The 20131-nt window shown below is 37.1% G+C and overlaps 1 protein-coding gene and 1 long non-coding RNA gene across 8 annotated transcripts in view; one reads left to right on the top strand and one right to left on the bottom strand.

Moving 5' to 3' along the window:
- Positions 1 to 13708, top strand: part of OLA1 (Obg like ATPase 1) — a 215301-nt gene extending 201593 nt beyond the window's left edge. For all 7 annotated transcript variants that reach the window (XM_075933649.1, XM_006116487.4, XM_075933646.1 and 4 more), the window contains 4 exons: positions 5194 to 5334; positions 6029 to 6125; positions 8213 to 8335; positions 13189 to 13708. In XM_075933649.1, the coding sequence (XP_075789764.1) occupies positions 5194 to 5334; positions 6029 to 6125; positions 8213 to 8335; positions 13189 to 13290 (463 nt within the window). In that variant the 3' untranslated portion in view covers positions 13291 to 13708. The remainder of the gene's footprint in view (positions 1 to 5193; positions 5335 to 6028; positions 6126 to 8212; positions 8336 to 13188) is intronic.
- Positions 1415 to 13193, bottom strand: LOC142830195 (uncharacterized). The gene is made up of 3 exons (XR_012905222.1): positions 12558 to 13193; positions 2300 to 2363; positions 1415 to 1945 (listed from the first exon to the last, which is right to left on the bottom strand). It is a non-coding gene; the product is annotated as an uncharacterized LOC142830195 (long non-coding RNA).
- Positions 13709 to 20131: the final 6423 nt, after the last annotated feature.

The raw sequence follows: 20131 nt of genomic DNA, 5'->3' as shown, positions 1-20131 counted from the left end.
TGCTGTAGTTCCCTGGGCAGCTGTGTGTGTGCCATGCGCTGGGGCACCCAGCCCCACTGGGTAGCCCTGCTGCCATGAGCTGAGTACCTCCACCATCTGCTCTCTGCAGGCAGCACACTACCCTGGCAGCCCCGCAGGGATCCTTACTGTTGGCCCTCCACTGGGACTCTGTTTCTGCAACATCCATGCTGGACTATGGATGTTTCCAGACCAGAGAATCCCAGTTAAGAGAGTTTCAACCTGTTCAACATTTAGCACATGTGAAAAATATGTGTGTTAATTGTAAACAAAGCACATGAGATCTTTTATAGGGGAAAAGGCAGTACGCTGTATTTATTGAGAATACAACAGTAGCATATGCTTTTCAATCTCTCACACACACAGAGAGAGAGAGTTCCGCCAGACGATGTTATAGTTACCAGTCCAGAGTCTGGATCAATTTAGCCGCCAGCCAGATTGATCACAGAGGGGGAGCCTAGCTTTGTCGGTCGCGATCTGATGCTCTCCTGGAGTTGGTGGCAAGACGAACCCAAAGTCCCATAGCAAAGCACCCTGCTTTTATAATCCTTTCCTCTATGGATTTCACTGTGTCAGTCTGTGACCGGTTACTGTTTTTGTTTTTTGTTTTTTTATGTTGACATTCCAAACATCTCCAAGAAGCTCATCCTGTAATTATTTATCTTTTAAGGGTGCCAGCTTCACCTTTAGAGTCGTCAGTTCTGCCAATCCTTGACCATGGGTACGCACTGATGGTGGTTCTGATGCTGCTATGTCTCTTGGCAGTCTGTCTTTCACCCTCATTGCCCCCTCCTTTCTTGGCAATCTGGCTCTAATGGTGGCCTTCACACCTTTATCTTTATGATGATACATTTCTCATTCACACAAACAGTCTTTCACAGAAACCTTCAGAGGTAAACAGTACTGCTTTATATTAAGCAAAAGCAAAACAATTCACATCGAAGACCTGGGTCTTCGATATTTCTAATCTCATTAACATAGACACAATACCAAAACCCTGTCTCTTTACTTACTAAACTTTAAAACAAAGAAATGTATATTTAACTAAAGGGCTTGCTTAAAAAAATGTTAAATATATTACCTTACATTACTACATTATTAAACTTAAAATGCAAATATAAAAAGATATAACCCTTTTACTCCAACCTATGGAATAGCTAAATACTATAATCAGTCTAACATAGTTTTCAGTTACTGTGTTTAAAGGGACACTGACAACTTGAAAATACAATTTAAAAAATGAGTTAAAACTAGTTTTAGGTACTACATCTGCCCCGAACCGTTCTGCTTATGATGATGGTTTTACCATTACATTTTCTGATTTCAGAGTATTTTTATCTCCTCAGTAACTTGTGATAGACCCATTCAGTGAAAAAGAAACAGATTGACTGTATAGGGGAAACTGCATACCGTAAAATCTCGAGTATAATGCACACTTTTTTTCTGATTTTTATTTTCTGGGTCAAAGTCAGGGTGTGCATTATACATAGCAGTTATTTTTAAAAGTTTTGTTTTGGCTCCCAGACAAGGTGAGGCGACGGTGATGCTGCCAGGCTGCAGCGCCCTGGCTCCTTCAGGCTGCACCCAGGGGCCCCCGAGGCAGGCTGGGAGTGGAGAGCGAGCCACAGAGTGCGACGCCCCTTGGGCACAGCAGGGCACGGGAGGAGAAGGCGGTGAGGCACTCTGCTGAGGGGCCACCAACTTTCCTGGCCAGGCCGTCCCCCTACTCTCAGCTGCAGCTACCAATGCTGGCCGGGTCCAGGCTGCGGGTCTGGTGGAGCCTCCGCTTGGAGAGGCTCTTGGAGGAGGTAGCTGCTCCCGGGGGCCCCCGCAGCAGGCATGAGCTCGGCAGGACACACGGGCAGCCCGGGGCCAGCTCTGGGAAGCGGGCGAGGCTGGGCTTGGTGCTGGTGGACCTTTTGGGAGACTGTAGATATATAGGTGCGCATTATATATAGGAGTTCAATTTTTTCCATGATTCTGACATTGAAAAGGTAGGGTACACGTTATACATAGGTGCACATTATACTTGTGATTTTATGTTAATTAGTTTCACTAAGTGCTGGCAGATGCAAAAAAAAAGCAGAGTTGTAGGAAATACATTTTTCTTATTTCTCTTACAGTTATTTCAGATGTTATAATAGTTTTTTAAAAATTCAGACAACTGCAATTTTTAAGTTGATAGTGTTTCTGTAAGCTAAACAAACTATGAAGGAAATTGTTCTTCCTTTTTTCAAGTATAACATCAATTGCTTTGAGAAATTCTTTAGGATTTGCTTACCTTTGCATAATTCCAGATAAGTCTCGTATCTCCTCATGTTTTTATAGACATTTCTAGCATGTTCCTGTAATAATAATAATATACTCAAAGAAATGTAGAAGTTGGCATCAATTGTTTCTGCCACAAGAGTTTTGTTTGAAGGATTTTTTTTACTTTTTTTGGCAGTTTTGATTCTTAGTGTAAAAAAGCAAGTTTAACATTTTAATTCTTGCATTGATTAAGTTATCAGTCACCGGTATATGGTTTGGAAAAAGTTCAGAGTTTTGTTCCAGCAGGCTTTTATGCTTCCCATACTCTTGATTTTGGTAGTCTGTTTTGGTCAGTGTTACAGAAATTCCTCACTGTTTCTTTTTAGTATTTCCTATGACATTGAAAGTCACAAAAGTGAAGCACACAGACAGAGAACCTAACTGTCTCTACAGAGTGTGATGCAGTACCTTATTCTTTTAGTGAGCCTGTGGCAGGTCTGATGTCAGTCACTTCAGAGACCTTTAGACCTCAGTGCTCATTTATTGCTAAAATGTACCAGCTCTGCTTCTGCATTATGAAGATCATCTGTCAACACTTTGAGATATTCCCCTTTGTTATTAAGCTTGTGATGCTCTACACTGTCAGGATTTTTGCCAATTATAGTTAAGGTACAATGGTGTATTCACTGGATCAAAGTCTCTCACTGGCGGTAGAGAAATGATTTGTAAGTCTTTATTCATCTGAATTGTACAATATAATACCTGAGGAATGCAAATAATCCCTCTAAGGACTCAATGGAAAAGCTGTTAAAATGACACTGTAGGACTATTATTATTCTGAATTGGTGTTTTATCCAAAGTAATTATTTCTTATCTTGTTGTTCCACAACTGTTCTTAGTTTGAGTTTTGACCATTATTTTCCAAACAAAATTTGTATCTGATTTTAGACATTATTATTACACTGATTTCACTTTGTTTTGTTTGTATGGTTCATGCTTTTCTTTCACTTGGTCACATGGTACATTATCTAGTTAGCATAAAAGTCAGAATATTAAATGCTTACTTTTTAAACAAAATAAATTTATACCTTTTGAAGTACAACTGCAAATAGCAGGATTTCTAAGTATTCCTTTGAGTAAATGGCTAGTAGTGGTAAGTTATGACTTTTGATATACAAATGTTTAGTAATTTGTGTTACTGAAAATGTCAGTTTGAGAAATGCTGCTGTTCTGGAGTTAAATGTCCCATGAGGTTTCAGAAATATGAACTGGTTAGTGTTATTTTCAGTTCAGAAACTTGGGAAGGCAACACTATCTCAATATCAGACTTTGCTACCAATCAATTTTTACTTGATAACTGAAGGAAAAAAGATTTGTATAATGAGGATTGAAAACTACTGATGAGCTATTTACATAAGTAAATGATAGAAGAGCAGCCTTATATAACAAACGTGTGAAAACTGTTGAGTGAACTTTTATATTCTTTGTCCCATCTAAAACCCTACTCAGTGTGCCATGCACTTAATCTCATAATAGCTCTGATCCCCTGCTATTTTCTCAGACAAATGTGTGTTGATGAACTTGTGGTTTAGTTCATTTTTTTTCCCTGAGGTGACATTTGCATTGATTATTTAAAGGATTGCTGGCCACACTTTCAAAGCACTTTACCATAATAGCTGTTAAAACCTTAGTCTAAATCTGGGAGATTAGTGGAACTAAGAATAAGAACTCGGCAAGTGTAAAAACCATATGTTATGTGGGCTCTTTAGGTATGAGGCAGCCATAGCACCCATACTGCTATATTGAATTCTACGCGTTGGATGTCAAGAATATTTCCTGGACGCCATACCTGTTAAGGTTACTTTCTGACTATGTCAGGAGTTAATGGGAAAAAATAAGAGCTTAATCTAAAATATTGTTATGTAAATAACATTACAAAGACATAATCCTTTTCAAATAATTTATGAATGTCCTCATTGAATCGCCTAATATATATTATTTGGAATCACAGATGTGCTTAGGCTTTTAATTTGTTAAATTTTAGTGATCTTGTATTTATTTAAATGTATTAGTAATTTATGAACCTACACACTAATTTTTTAGAAAAATTGTTTTGTGACAGGTTAGTAAACCCTTAAGAAACTAGCTCTACAGATCCATGTAGTTCTAATCTGGCAGTTCGTCTTATCTGAAAATTGAGTTGGGTGGTGTTTATAAACAGCAAATACTAGTATTGCTAGAGTTATTGATAATGACGAGAGGTAGAGATGTTTGTGACTCTTCATTCAAAAATGGAATTGTTGCTAACATTCAAAGATTTTTATCCTTTGGAAGTAATAAAAGGTGGGAGGAACTAGAAGAAACATGTGGTCTTGTATTCATTAGCTATGATATATACCATGCTCAATAGTCAACAGAACTTGGCTGCTGCTTGCTGTGTGGGAAACTGTAGAGCCTTATGTTCTCTCTACCTGCCTGTTTCGTCTGCTCTAAGACATGCTCATAAAAGGAAACAGCTGAAGAAAAACGGAAGATCCTATTTTTACCTTATATGATAAAAGTATCACTTTTGGAAGTCTAAGAAAAATTATGTCCATAGAATCTCAAAGTTTGACTGAAGCAGACGGGCAGCTTTAACTTAACTAAATCTTTGTCCGACATTAAAGATGTATATTTTCTAAAATTGATTCGTGTTTCTTATAGAATATATTCTGAAGCAAAACCAGATAACAGTAAAATATTAATGTAGTACACCTGAAGCAATTGCTGCCTGCTAATGCCTTGACCTTGGAAAGCAATACACAAAAAGATGGCATCATAAAACCGTGCAATCCTTATGAATATGTATGTGCTACTTGATAATAATGAATGTGGTACAGTCATGCATGCACTACAAGATAATGTTGTGCCCTTTTTTGTCTACAGGTTGATAAAAATTATAAAGTGGGTGGACAAGCATGACCCAGGTGCCTTGGTCATTCCTTTTAGTGGGGCCTTGGAACTCAAGTTGCAAGAAATGAGTGCTGAGGAGAAACAGAAGTATCTGGAAGAGAACATGACACAAAGGTTAATTAGCATTCATTTTCCCTACACTTTATTATCAACTATTTCCTTGCAGTAATTTAATTGCTTGTGCTGATAGAATAATAAATGACAGAGTAATTACCATTATAAAGAAGGAATCTTCTCCTTTCTTTACCATGAGACAGAGTGAAAAGATTTATTTTAAATTAAGTTTTTAACTGTCATCTGTCATCTCTGTACAGTGTTTTAATTATAACATGGGTATTAGTTATGTATATTTTTGAGAAGAAATGATCACCAAAACTCTTTCGTCATCTAAGGGGACTTGGGATGGTGAGAGAAATTTGCCATAATTTTTCTGAATAACTGTAATAAATTGTTTGAATATTGAATTTAAATAAGACAATTGTTCTTTCATTACTGAAGGTCCTGAAATAATTTACATGAGACCAAAAGTACTGTGTGATGGGATGATTTAAATCTCTCCTGTCTTTCTGTGTTTTGCAGAATAAACAAATCAAAATACTGTCTTTGTGTTGGCGTAGTAAAAAGTAATTCTACTACAAGGAGTTTTTTAAAAAGCATCTATTCTGCTTACCAACATGTTTAAAAGTAATAAGAAAGAAGATCCAGATTTTTCCAACTATATGATGCTTTTTCCTGTAAATTGATTACTCGAGGTATTTAGCTGTTTCTTGTGTGTATATTGAATGAATTGGTTTGATTTTTATTTCAGTGCTTTACCAAAGATCATTAAGGCTGGGTATGCAGCACTCCAACTAGAATACTTTTTCACTGCAGGCCCAGATGAAGTGCGTGCATGGACCATCAGGGTAAGATTCATACTTATTCATCAGCTACATCCAGTTCCACACTATTGAATTCAGATTGATATCACTGACTTTGAAGTTTGTCATGGTGGCGGTTAGCTAGTCATTACAGATGAGGTTTTTGTCCAGGATAACTTTAATTATTTGTGAGCTGCTGAACAGTGAAAGTGGAGCTGCATTGATTGAGGCAGGTAACAATTGATTCTGCCTATTACATAGTCTGAATTTCTTCATCCTGTAGAATCTGTCTACCCTCCTCCTGTGGTCAGAGATAAGACGTACCAGTATTGTGCTTGCTTAATCTGTGTGACTGGGTTTGTCTGGAGTGAAATTGATGTTGCTTTTCATTTTGTATTCGCTAAGTTTGTTTGGGTTGCGGGTGGTTCTTTCCTCCTTTGCTTTGCTCGGATTACATTTTCAGCAATAAAAGCAATATAACATCATTATATTCCTCGTGGATACACAGTTGGGCTCAACACCTAAAATCATTGTAATAATTAAGGTCTTTTACTGATGTTAATATTTAGAAGTAGTTTATTTTGATAGTTTTACATGTTTTGTCCAGTTACATATGTCTAAAAATTATATTATATGTGTTTAAATATCCATGTAGTCTGATTACAACCATACAGAGAGACTAATTTATTCCCTGAGGACAATAAGAGCTGAGCTGTAATGGTTTGCTTTTAAATGTAAATACATTATAATATAGAGATTAGTACTGAAAAATATTTTGAAATGCATATAGTTACATTTTATTCTACAGATTATAAAAATATCAACTTTCAGAGGTAGTGAATGTGTCATTGAGTTTTAATCTGCTGCTTCCACTTATTTTAGTGCTATGTAATGAATTTCAGTGCTGCTTTGATTTCTTTTCAAAGAAAATAATTTCTGTTTTCAATAGCCACTGTAATTTATTCTGTTAAATTTTTATTTTGATTTAATATTACTTTAAATGTTTAGGCATTTCATCTTGATGTTAAATATGTTTTTCATGGGATTTAATTTTAAGTTTTCTTCATTCCATCCCCCTGGAGGTTATGACTCCTAGCCAAGGTTCATTATATAGGTTCATAAAATAACGTTAAATCATGGATATATTGCTACTCTGCATTATTTGCAATTGTTTGAAAAACCACCTCCCAAAACTTCAGCATTTCTAGTAGGAAAGATGTTTGCCTTTTGCTAGAAAATTTGAAAGCTGGTTTATCTTAAGACTGATTGTAAGTATCCTTGATTTAATGTGCTAAGATATTTAGTAAGGTAAGCATCAGTGAGTACCCATATTAACCCAATACATCTTTTATTGTAAAAACTGTGCTTTACAGTGTCAGACTCCTTAGCACTTTAACATGCTTTATTAAGCAGCCTTTAGGTCACCATTATTTCTCAAATTTCTTTCCATGGCTGTGTGTGCACAGAATGTATGCCCTTGTAATTCAAGACAGATAGCATGCATTCTTCTTCTACAGAAATTTAAATCCTCTTTTTGAAGATTGCATGAATATATGTAGTTATATATTTTCATTGTTGTATTTATTCTTAAACTATCATTGGATGGCAATTTTAAAAAAAATTATTCTGTATTTGTGCTTGTGTAATAAGATATTATGTCATTTGGATATTTTTTAAAATATATTTATGGATCCAAATATACTTACTAAATAGATTATGTAGTGTAATTGAATGACAGAGAATATTTATTTGGACTCAACTGTAGTGTTTGATAATTCAGCTTTAAAGTTATTTAAAAATCTTCTTTTCCTCAGTTTCTCTGGAAAGAACTGGAGATCAAAGTGAATCTCACAACAGAACACAATCAGAGCTTATAAAATCAATATGGCTGTTGGTTCCCATTAGGAAAAAACAAAGCTGCCCTTCTTTAGTATCAGTTGGTTTCTCTGTGCTAAAAGTATCTATCAGTATGTCCCAATATTGAGAATTTGCCAGTTGTATGCCTAATATTCCAACTGATATGAAACAAAAGTTTCAGTAGAGCCTGAAAGTAAATGAGAAAGGAGAAACCTCTCTCCTGCAATCAATCTTCTTAAATGCAATTAATTTTTTTCTGGTCTTTCCTCTGACAGAAAGGGACGAAGGCTCCTCAGGCAGCAGGAAAGATTCACACAGATTTTGAAAAGGGTTTCATTATGGCTGAAGTAATGAAATATGAAGACTTTAAAGAAGAAGGTTCGGAAGCAGCTGTCAAGGTGAGCACCCCATCTTTTCCTGTGTGCCCCTCCCCCATACACACCGTATTCCCATTTCAGGACTGTGCTTTCATTGGGAAGAAACCTCTGGTGGTAAGTGACTCTGACAGTTATTTCTAATAGACCACAGATGTACTGTCATTTTATACTTGGAAAAAAAATTAAAATACAGTACTTGAACTAACAGAGATGACAATTTTCGTAACTGAAATATGACCTCTAACAGACAAAATGTCAACATTATGAACAAGAGTTGAGAGAGTTTCACATAGGTTTATAACATTAACCACCTAATTTTAATATGTGAGACCCCACTGATATTTTTTTAATATTTAAAAAATATTTTAACTCTTTAGAAAATTGAGTATTTTAATTGGATGGCTAGCTTTCAGATTACTTCAACTCCCTCCCCCCTCCCCCATACGTGCACAATATTTCTTTTGATAAGAAGTAAGTTTGTTTTAAGTCAACAGTGAGAATATTGTGCGACAACTGTGTGTTAAATTTCTAATGGAAACATTTAAGGAAATATTACTGAAATAATTGTTTTATTAGCAATATTCTTTCAGACTATAGCAGGCATGATTTAACTTTTACCATGTTCAGCAGTTAATTTTCTTACAAAATGTGGAGGCATCTTCATCTTAAGAATAGGATGTACTGCAGATATCATGCTTAAACTAAATGCTTTGATGCAGTAGACATCAAGATTTTACAGTGCACACAGTAATTTTATGTAGCCATGTACAATAGATAGTTTCCTGGTTATTATTTTCTGAATTGGCTATAAGTTAATTACGTGAAAAACTTTTTTCTTGTACTGACACTTTGTAATTTTTTTTCATGTGCTGTATACATCCATGAAAATGAGGCATTTTATCTGTTTTTTCAACACTAGAGGGCAGAGACTGATTGGGTGCCCAAAGTTGTGCCCTTGTTATTTTGATAAATTTGATTTGAATTTATTAAACGTTTGAGTAAAATTATACATGGCAAATAAATATAGTAAGCAGAGCTGTTTCTTTGTAAAGATATTGCAGTCCTTGCAAATTTTGCTTTTATAATAGGGAAGTAGAATTTTAATTTATTTCAGGTAGACTTGATGAGTATTGCATTTCTAACCTTAAGAGAGAGATTTTATAAAATTTGAGGTTTTAAAAAGGTTAGTTAGATTTAATTCATCACAATATTTGAAGGCTCCTACTATGATGTATTAAATAATATAAAAGATGCTGCCTCATTTTTTTGCTATTGATAGCTTGGAAGCTATACAAAATTACTATTTCAGATTCTGTGTACTCTCAGTAATATCACCAAGGAAAATGATACTGAACAGCAGGGCTTTAATAGGTCTGTTTGAACCCCAGGAACGAGGGTGGGGGGAAATCTCAGTATAATTGGTTTATTGTTGCATGTGAGCTATCTTGTGAAAAGGGAAGTAGAATTTACAGTTGTACAGCTAAACCACAGCTATAAATAAATTTAATATTCCCTAGTCAAAGCTTGTTTATGTAGCTGGTACTCAAATTATACCATCAGTAGTTGCTGAAATACAAATATGAGTATCCTGCTTAACAGCTACATCACCTTGGTAGATTTTTGGTCTTCAGTAAGTTTTTTTTTTTCTCTCCCTGATTTTTGGGGGGGAAGAGAGGCGTTAAACTTTTTCTCCCAATGTAAGAATCCAGAAATTCTGACTTTTCTGTGCTCCCAATATAAATCATAATGAAATGATTTTGTTATGAACAACTTTGTAATATATCTATAGGGCATGAATATTTGTTTGATTATACAAACTTTTTAAAAACCAAGGAAAATGGTGAAAAGGAAATCCTTGCTTTCAGAAAAATGTATGATATTATATAGACTTTTAAAATATAAATTGAAAAACTCTGTCTCAGGCTGTAGATCATATTAATTAACTTACGGTATTGCTAAATTTCTAAATTAAATGGGATCTTTTGAATTCAGTTGAAATAACTGGTATTTGGAGTTGCTTGCTTTGTATGTTATCAAGTTGATCAATTTTTTTAAGTTTGATTGTGTGTGTGTGTGTGTGTGTGTGTGTGTGTGTGTGTGTGTGTGTGTGTGTGTGTAACACCAGTATAGCATAACTAATTTAATGCCAGTGCTGTGAACTATATGCTGAATAGCTCTGTGTGGGCTTTGTAGTCTACAGGGATATCACATTATTAGCAATCATATCTGCTTAGGCAAAGCTGGCTTCTACAGATGGCTGCTTTCAAGTGCAAATGAACTGGTTAGACGTGTCTTGTTTAATACATACTCAAGATTCACAAATGGGTATTGATTTTTTCAACCAGTGTTTCTGATAGCAATGGAAATGGATTAAATGGTCTCTAGAGAATTTAAAGGAACACTGTCACTATTAATTAATTGTAAACTAGTAACATAAATACATAAATGTATATTAGTATGTCAAAATCTTTTTAATGAAAGAAGACTATACCACTTTGAGGACGCAGTGGTGTCCTAGAAAATCTGAACTGGTGCTACTTTGTGTAAACAAATCTATTCTGTAAATATTTGTGAATAACGCACCTCATATTTCCTCAGGTAAAAAATACATGTATTTATTAGTAAAAAGTCTTCATATCTGTGTATGCAGCCTATATTTGCTGATGATTTTTTGTAGCTGACTGTTTTATTAGTGTGTATTCCTCTAGTTCTAATTACTCTTGACTTAGAGTATTATTAGTATCCTCAAAAGGAAGAACTATTATTATTACTTGAGGGCAAACCTTCTATAATCTAAGTAAATTTCTCCAAAAAAGTAAACATTCTTAAACTCTTAATTTAGTATTAATAGACATGCTATATAGTATAGTGTCAATTACTGTAGCATTTAGTATTAGTTGTATAGACTCTTGCTTCTGAGGGTGCATCTACACAGCACCCTTACCGTGAAATAAGTTATGCAATTTGCTCTGTGCAAATTGCATAACTTATTTTGAGGTTATTTTGAAATTTGGCACTGTCTACACAGTGCCATTATTTCAAAATAAAGGACTATTTGGACAAATCCCTTAACCCTTATAGGGATGCCGGATTAGCGCACCTGTTACTTTGAAATATGTTTTGAAATAATGGGCGCATTTAAAGATGCAGAGGTACCCGAAATAGCTCCACTGTGCAAATGTAGCCTGAGAGATTTACCAGAAGTTGAGTCAGTGGTGCTTCCATTTAAATTGGCAATAACAGCTACAAGATCACTGAGCTTCTGTATTCTTACACACCGACATGGGAAATGTGCTGTTTCACAACGTAGGGCTTTGTGGCAAAAAAGTGCCTAAAGTATGGCTACGTCTACACTTCAGCCTTTTGTCGGCAGAGACAATGCAAATGAAGCGCTCATTAGCATTTGTCTCACTGTCATTTGCATATTCTCTGCCGATGCTTTTTGCGGAAGAGGTTTTTGCGCAAAAACAAACAGTGTAAACGGGGCCGTTTTGCACAAAAAAAACATTTTGTGCAAGATTCTGTAACTTCCTTTTTTAAGGCATAAGGAATCTTGGGCAAAAGGAAGTTTTTGCGCAAAACAGCCCTGTCTACACTGCAGTGTAGACGTAGCCTAATTGTGTACGTTAATCTGACCTGTTCTGCTGTAACTAAGGTCATTATTTTGAACATCTTTCTACGTTGTTTTTCTAGTATGCCACCACCCATAGGTCATTGAGAATCCTGGCAGAGCAAAGTCTCATGTGGGAGCAGTTTCCCTAGCAGGAGAACTCTTCAAAACAAGAAGAGTATTGAGTACAGCAGTGGGTCTCAATTTGTCCATGTTGTGGATCATTTCTTAAAAGTAAATGTTCCATGTAGTCCTTATCACCATCAGCATCTCCATATAGATCCCACACCTTCCCTAAAGTCCTTATACGTGGCTTAATAAAAACAAACCAACCAACCTATGGCAGCTTTAAAGAGAGAAGAAAATTATCTCACATTTCAGTTCAGTGAGGTACCAATGCATAATAGCATCTGCACCTATTTTGTATCTGTTCTATTTTTTATCCCAACATGTAGTTTTACATTTGAGTTCCAAACAGCCTATCATTGCCTTCAGCCTGCTCTTTCAGCCCTGTTCTGCATTCAGCAGCCCACCTGGCAGGTCCCATCTGTTCTTTTGTTTGTATGCCATCCTTCTAACTTTCGTGTTACTGGTAAATTTGATTAGTTAAATTTATTCCAAACAAATACTTACACAAAGACTAAGACTTTGTTTCTCAGGCTTTCCTGTCCTGTGCAGAAGCATAGAAGGAAGCTCTGCTTGAAGAGTTCCGCATGCCCAATTATAACTTTCTGACATAGTGGGATCATCTTCATTTTGCCAGTGCATGCTTCATTACTGGTAGCAGCAGCTCAGCAGACCACTTGGAAGTGGTCAAGAAACCAGTATAAGAGCAATGAGAATGAGCAATGACAAACCATTTTATTGTCTTTCTAGCAGCAAAGTCTTAGATAGCCATCATCAGTTTCATCACCTGAGGACATTATGGAGGTGGGAATGAAAGAGAGAAAATGGTGTTTTGTTTATTTTGTTCTAATGAGTCGCTGGTGTTTACAGACACATCAGATCTACATCATTAACATCATATTATAAAGCTCCATCATTATTATGTACCATCAGTTTATTGGAAAGGAAATTATGGTTATCTATGTATGTAAAGTCCAGTCCTGCTCAAATCCAGGAAGTCATTACAAGAATCAAAATCTGAATTTGAGATGATACTGTGTTATTTTTAACAAATTATGATATTTTTAAATCAGGGGGTTTTAATACAAACTTCATTTTAAAGTAATAACCTGTTTTTTCTCCTTTTTTCCATTTATAGAGTGCTGGGAAATACAGACGACAAGGCAGAAATTACATAGTTGAGGATGGAGATATTATCTTCTTTAAATTTAATACACCTCAACAATCAAAGAAGAAATAAATATTAGATATTGCTCATTGTTCACAATAAACTGTGCTACTTCAAAAAGCATATGAATTTTTATTTAGACAGAATATCTAACAGAAAACATACAGTGTATACATAAGGAAAAAATCTCCCCTCCCCAGTGAAATTTCTCATTTGTTTTGAATTAAAATATGGCACCCCCAGTGAACATATAAGTTCGCTAAATGTGAGCAGCTTTGCATTTCAAATGATTAAGACCCTACTCCAAATTGTAGAAGCTTTTCAGGAACCATATTACTCTCATGATACTTCATTAATCTCCATCATGTATGCCAAGCCTGACACGTTTGACAGTGAGGACAATGTGGCTTGCTCCTTTTTGAATCTACAGATAATGCATGTTTTACAGTACTCCAGATGTCTACACTCAATAAAACATTTGACAAAACCAGCCTTGGTGTGTTTGGGGATGTCTGTATTGACTGACTGTGGTGTGCTGAATGCGATACGGCACCTGGTGGATGCTGATTACAGATTTTAAAGACATGTGTATGATACAGTAAACGACAGCATGGGGCAGCTGCAATTGTAGCTTAAAAGTGAGTCTTTCATGGGATTCAGAAGATTAGGATACCAATGATTTGTCTCAAAGTTAATGAATTTGTAGATGGACATTCATTGAAAGATGATAGTAAGGATAATAAAAAGATATAGCGTAAGTGATTTTGACCAATAAGAGCAAAATATATGTAGGAAAATCATATGCTTGAGGTTGACATTTTTTGCTAACATCATTCTGAAAAGAGTATTTAATTCCTCCCTTGAAATTTGTTAAATTACAGAGGCTGGCCCAGGGGTGCCCAAGGTGAGATGTCCTCTGTTCAAAGTTTTATGGCAATGGAGGAGAAGGTGTTCTGTTAGTCAGACAATTCCACTGACATGGGCTGCAGTGTTAGCTACTTGCTCATACTTTTAACCATGAACAGGAGTAGATTTCTCTCAATATTATGGAAGAATCAAATCAGTTAATATTTTTATTTTTAACTCACTTCAAATTTAGAATTGCTCTTACAATGTGTTCAATTAATTTGGGATACTTTGTTTTCTAAAATTCATGCTAACTCAGTTCAGTTACAGAGCTGATAAGGGCTCCAATGGCTATTGTTAAGAAAGAAAATGATAATTCTCAGAGTTCATAGGTGTGGCAAAGCTCTATTATTGCTGCGATCAATTTGTTATTAAAAACTTTGAAAGGCAACTCATCCAGGCAGGCTTCCCTGTTTATAGGATACTGGTAGGCTGCGTCTAGATTGGCATGATTTTCCGGAAATGCTTTTAATGGAAAAGTTTTCCGTTAAAAGCATTTTCGGAACAGAGTGTCTAGATTGGCACGGACGCTTTTTCGCAGAAGCACTTTTTGCGGAAAAGCGTCCGTGCTAATCTCTAGATGGCGCTTTTCCGCAAAAAAGCCCCGATTGCCATTTTCATGATCGGGGCTTTTTTGCAGAAAACAAATCTGAGCTGTCTACACTGGCCCTTTTGCGCAAAAGCTTTGCGCAAAAGGGACTTTTGCCTGAAAGGGAGCAGAATAGTATTTCCGCAAGAAGCACTGATTTCTTACAGTAGGAAGTCAGTGTTTTTGCAGAAATTCAAGCGGCCAGTGTAGACAGCTGGCAAGTTTTTCCAGAAAAGCGGCTGATTTTCCAGATAAACTGGCCAGCCTAGACACAGCCGTAATGTTATGGTGCTGGGCTCCTCCTGTAATGCTGTCTTTGAGCCACATTAGTCTCTCAAAGAGTAGGAGAAAGATCAAAGTCAGTGGCACAAGGTGGCTTATTGTAAAACAATTGGCTTCACTCCCTAAATGGCAGTTGGCATTAGGGAGATGAGAGCACAGCTCACCTTATTTTAAAAAAGCTATTTTGTCAAGTGAGGGAGAGGTGACAGAGTATTTTGAAGCTAGCAGCAGGACTCTTTATTAAACCCAGATATTTTATTGGCATCCCAAGTGTACTGTTCTCACTACCCAGATTTTGATGACATTCATATAATTTAAAGAAATTAAGACTACAAATCTGCACTAGAAGTAGAATCTGTGAAGTGGAAAGAAACTAAACCAATCTGATTCTCCTGGAAGTCAGGCAAGGTAGTGACATTGGGGAATTAAGGGTAATGCTGGGATTTAGCCAAAATAAAAAGTTGAGAGTAAGTGAGGGAATGAGAGATCTGGCCTGTGTCCCAGGAGAGAGACTGTCTTGCTTTTGTGTAGAGACATCATTTCCAATTTGTAGCGACCTCAGGAACTTTTTTCCTGCAGTAGTACAAACTGAAAAATCAAGCCTGAGGCCTGCAGAATAAATTAGTCCTGTCTCGTCTGTAAACTTTCTACAAGTTTCACTTTATTGGAGAGTGGAGCCCAAAGGTGAATAATGTTCTTGTGTTCCTTAATCACTTCATATAAATGAAGATATTATGCTAGAAACCAGAACTGCAGAATTTGGGGACTCCATATGACTGGCTTTCTTAATTGCATTTTAATTTCTTCATAACTTGAAATCATCTTTTGAAATGTTACTTAAAAAAGCATACTCAGATGATATCGTCTGTGATCAGTACTGTCCACTTTCCAGTGATACCTGATAGCTGCCACAATAAGTATCTGAGCACGGACAGCCCTCATTTTCTCTGACAGGACTGTGCCTTGGCTCTAAAATGTACATTCCTAAAATCTACCTATTCTAGTAATGCCTATAAATACTTATAATTTTATGCACAAATTTCATGCAGTCCTACACAATCTGAGTGGTGGAAACTTCTCTTAAGCCAAAGCAATCACCTGTGCATACCAACATCTTGAAGACCCATACAAAACCATATCTCCCTCCCCTCCCCAACACACACATGTTACAAATGCTTTAAAGTCCATACAGATCTGCTCCATCACTAGTACATGAGACCCACGAACTGGTGACTGCAGGGGTCAGAACAGAATAAAGCAGAGGGAAATCTCTTGCTGCACCAACAAGAAGAGAAGCTGTGGTGGGTGTGCTGTTTCCCCAACCTAGGGAAAGGAAGGAAGTTCTCTCTTTAGAGTTAGCAGTGAAGAAGCATATTCCCTTCACTAAAACTAGCTTCTGACTACCGACTAAATGGATTCATTCAAATAGTAAGTCTGGATGGCCAGATCCCACTATGTGGTTGACCTTGGTGCAGGACCTGGATTGTCAGGGGAATGTGAGGTAAGCCACCTTTCTGCAGGAATGTTTCACCAGCCAGGGATCACTGAAGTGCAGTGCTTTGGAGAGAGACAGACACACAAATACGCATTACATGATAGTCATCTTGAGGAATCCCAACTGGGCTTTCAGATTAGCAGTCAGTTCCCCAGGAATAGCACAAAGGGAACAGAGATGGGGCCCAGGATTTTGCCCAGAGTGTGTAGCAAAATGCAAAGTGGTGGTTTCTATAGTGTGAATTCAAGAGAAACACAGTTGTGGAAAATATGGAATTAATAAATGTAATCCCCAAAAAAGCCAAATTCAAGTGCATCTGAGCTCTTGTTGGAAAGTCTAAATGTTTGCTTTGGAAAACAATTGTACCAGCTGCTAGGATGCAAATTATCCACCGTGCTGTACATTTAGCTGGTCAGCATCCATATGGGCCCAGAATATTTTACTTGCAATACAGTACAGGGATTCGGTATATTTGTAGTTGTAGAATATCAATGTATTATTCAGTCTCCCTGAATTCTGCTGCCTCTGGCAACCACCCAATTCACCTTTCCTCAAAGGTCATCCTGAAAGCACCCCATACATTGCATACTATTTTTCTTTGCTGTGTTTGCATATTTTATTAAACATTTCACATGCTTATATGTGCTTAGTGAAAATATATAAGCACAAAATTGTGTCCATTCTATGGTTCCTTGCTGTTCTAGCATTACATTTCCTCAGTTCTGTACAGCTTGAATGGGGTGTTGCCTGCTACAATTTCTCATCCACCTCCCTCCTCTCCTCTCACATACTGTCTCAGCTCTTCCCAAACAGTCAAATCTATTTAATCAAAGCGCTTATAAATCAGGGAGTCTGGATTGAAAGTAGCTGGGCAAAAGCCTTCTTGTCGTTCCTTACATCTCTCTCCTCTCATGTTACACAGAATTCTTGTGACAATGACTGTACTGGGGCTGGGATGGCTTCACTGAGCTCTTCAGAACTATTTTAATTCTACTCATGATTGCCCCACTGTTTCTACTATGGGCAAAAGCATCACCTGCTGGGAACTGAGAGCCTCCTGTAAAGTACTCCCTAGCCCTGCTGGCTCAGACAGCAAGAACTTCCAGTTTGGAATTCAGATTGGTGGGCTGTGTGGCAGCACATGCCATGTGCTTCTATACCACCAACCTGACAGATTTAGATAGTAGCAATGTTTTCCCAATATAACATTTTGTTTTGTTCTTTGGCCTGCTAGCTTTCTATTTTTTAAAAATTATCTGCAGAGTTTTATAGGTCCTGTAAGAAGTCAGTCATGGTGAGCTATTGCCCTCTTTATCAAATGTGGTTAAACAGTGAGCATTTCTCAACCCCCCCTTGTAAGCTAGGGTTATAAATCCTGTTGTAAAACAGAAGAATAAGAACAATTTGTAAAATTTAAAAACAAGCATATTCACCTCCTTATGAACACACACACACACACACACTGGATTAAGTGAGATCATCTTTTATAACATTAGTAATAGGGCTGTCAACACGCAATTGATGCATTAATTTTTTCAACACATTAATCACAGGAATTTCCACAGTGCTGCCAGGGTGTTTCAAAGGGGCAGTGCAATAGGAGCCCAGGATCAGCAAGTCGCCAGCTGACCTCAGGCTTCATGCAGCTCTGCCACTTTGAAATACTGCGGCTGTGTTTCAAAGGGGCAGCACTAGCAGAGCCCGGGATCAGCTGAGACTCCAGCTGATCCCAGGCTTCCTCAGTGCTGCCCCTTTGAAATGCCACCACAGCGTTTCAAAGAGACGGTGCACGCGATTAGTCGTACGATTAATTTTGTAATCATGTGACAGCCCTAATTAGTAATTGTTTAAAACCAAATTGTCTGTTTTAATTTTCACTCTTTGAAAAATACTACAGTAATTACATATGTTTGATTTTGCTACTTTTATCATTTCACTACAGATAAGGTAGGAAAATCACTTAAATCAAAATAGCGGGATTCATCACTATATTCCAAGGAACTGAAATAGCAGTGTACATTTTCATGTAAATTCTTTGTTTCAAGGCTGTCTTAGAAGCAGTTGTTACTTGGCTTCTATGTACAGATAGGATCTATTTCTGAACATTGAGAGCAGGTACATATTGTAACTTGTACTAGTGGTTACACATGCACACCTGTGCTTATAAAAGAGCTGAGTCAGTATGTGCCTGTACATCAACGATCAGAATAGCTCCTTACATTGACAGAACCCAATACCTTTTATTTTCATATGCAAAGCATTTGATTCTGTGCTCTCTGCACAAATGTTTTATAAACCACAGAGCAAAATCTGCTACTGCTATTGCAAGTACGTGTGAAGTAGCAAATTAGCTACAAATTAGATGTTTTCCTGTATGAGAATGGAATTGAGACTAAAGATTTAGAATGGATGAATAGAAGCACGTATAGTCCTTAAAATTCCATCTCTCCTGTAGAAAGGAAGTTCCTTTATTACAGGAACTCTGTTATTCAGTGGAATTCCACCTGCAGGGCAGGAAATCTGCACAACAAAAGGAATTTTAGCGAGCCAAGGCTGTATATAACTGAATATGTGCAATCAGGGGTATATAGCATGGTGCTGGTTGTTTCTGAGAGTAGAACTGATGCAAGAATCACAACACTGTTTTGACTACATTTTGATGAATGAAATGTTCCTAAAAGAGTGGGATTGTTAGCACTAACTGGAACAAGATGCATCCTGGGTAACTGCTAGGTGCTGCTCATTCCTGACTTGCAAAAGCTCTATCGTGCCAGCCCTAAGCAGGGACTGTCAATTATCACAGATTCTACTATGATTTTGGGACATTTCTCCATCCAGCTGAGAGAGCAACATTTTTTTCCTGGTGATTTCAAGTCTAATTTGAATCTGGGTTTCAATCTAGTGAATCAAATTACTTAGCCTCTAAGCCCTTAGGTAACTGGCCAGTTCCCAGGTGTTTGAACCCTGGGGCTTGGGTAACTCACTGGCTAACTCATTTGATGAGGCCATTTAGAGCACGTCTACACTGTAGGGCAAAAGTCAAGATATGTAACTTCAGCTACGTCAATTGCATAACTTAAGTTGAAATAGATTAATTTGGCTTTTGATGCTGTCTACAAGAAGTCGAAGGTAGAACATTCTGCCTTCAACTTCCCTTACTCCTTGTGAAATGAGGGTTACAGGAGTTGGAGTAAGAAGTTCACCATCTTGAAATTATTTCGAAATAATGGCATGCTGTGTACCCTACTTTGAAATAATATCAGTTATTCCGAAATAACACTACAGTGTAGACATGCCCTTACATGACAACTTTCAGAAAAGGGGAGATGGTCTGTGTCAGCTAAAAGGGGAGACTAGATCAAACTTTTGCAGTCCCAGAACCCAAGAAAAATGATGGACCTGTAGCAGGGCTTTCGTATGGCCATCCATGCTGAGTTCAGAGTGACACTAGTTCCTGAGAAGTCAGGGTTCATTTAATCACAAATGCTTAACAATTAATGTTATTAATTTATTATTAATTAGTTTGGTTTTGATTCATTCTGAGAGACTTCATCCATTTAAAAAGCCCCCCCTAAAAGTGTTGGGTGACAAAACAGCCAATCAGCACCAAAAAGGGTACATGGCACACAGTTCTGCCTGTG

The sequence above is a fragment of the Pelodiscus sinensis genome, chromosome 7 (assembly GCF_049634645.1).
Source record: "Pelodiscus sinensis isolate JC-2024 chromosome 7, ASM4963464v1, whole genome shotgun sequence".
NCBI classification, from domain to species: Eukaryota; Metazoa; Chordata; order Testudines; family Trionychidae; genus Pelodiscus; species Pelodiscus sinensis.
This window is presented reverse-complemented; position numbering and strand designations above follow the sequence as displayed.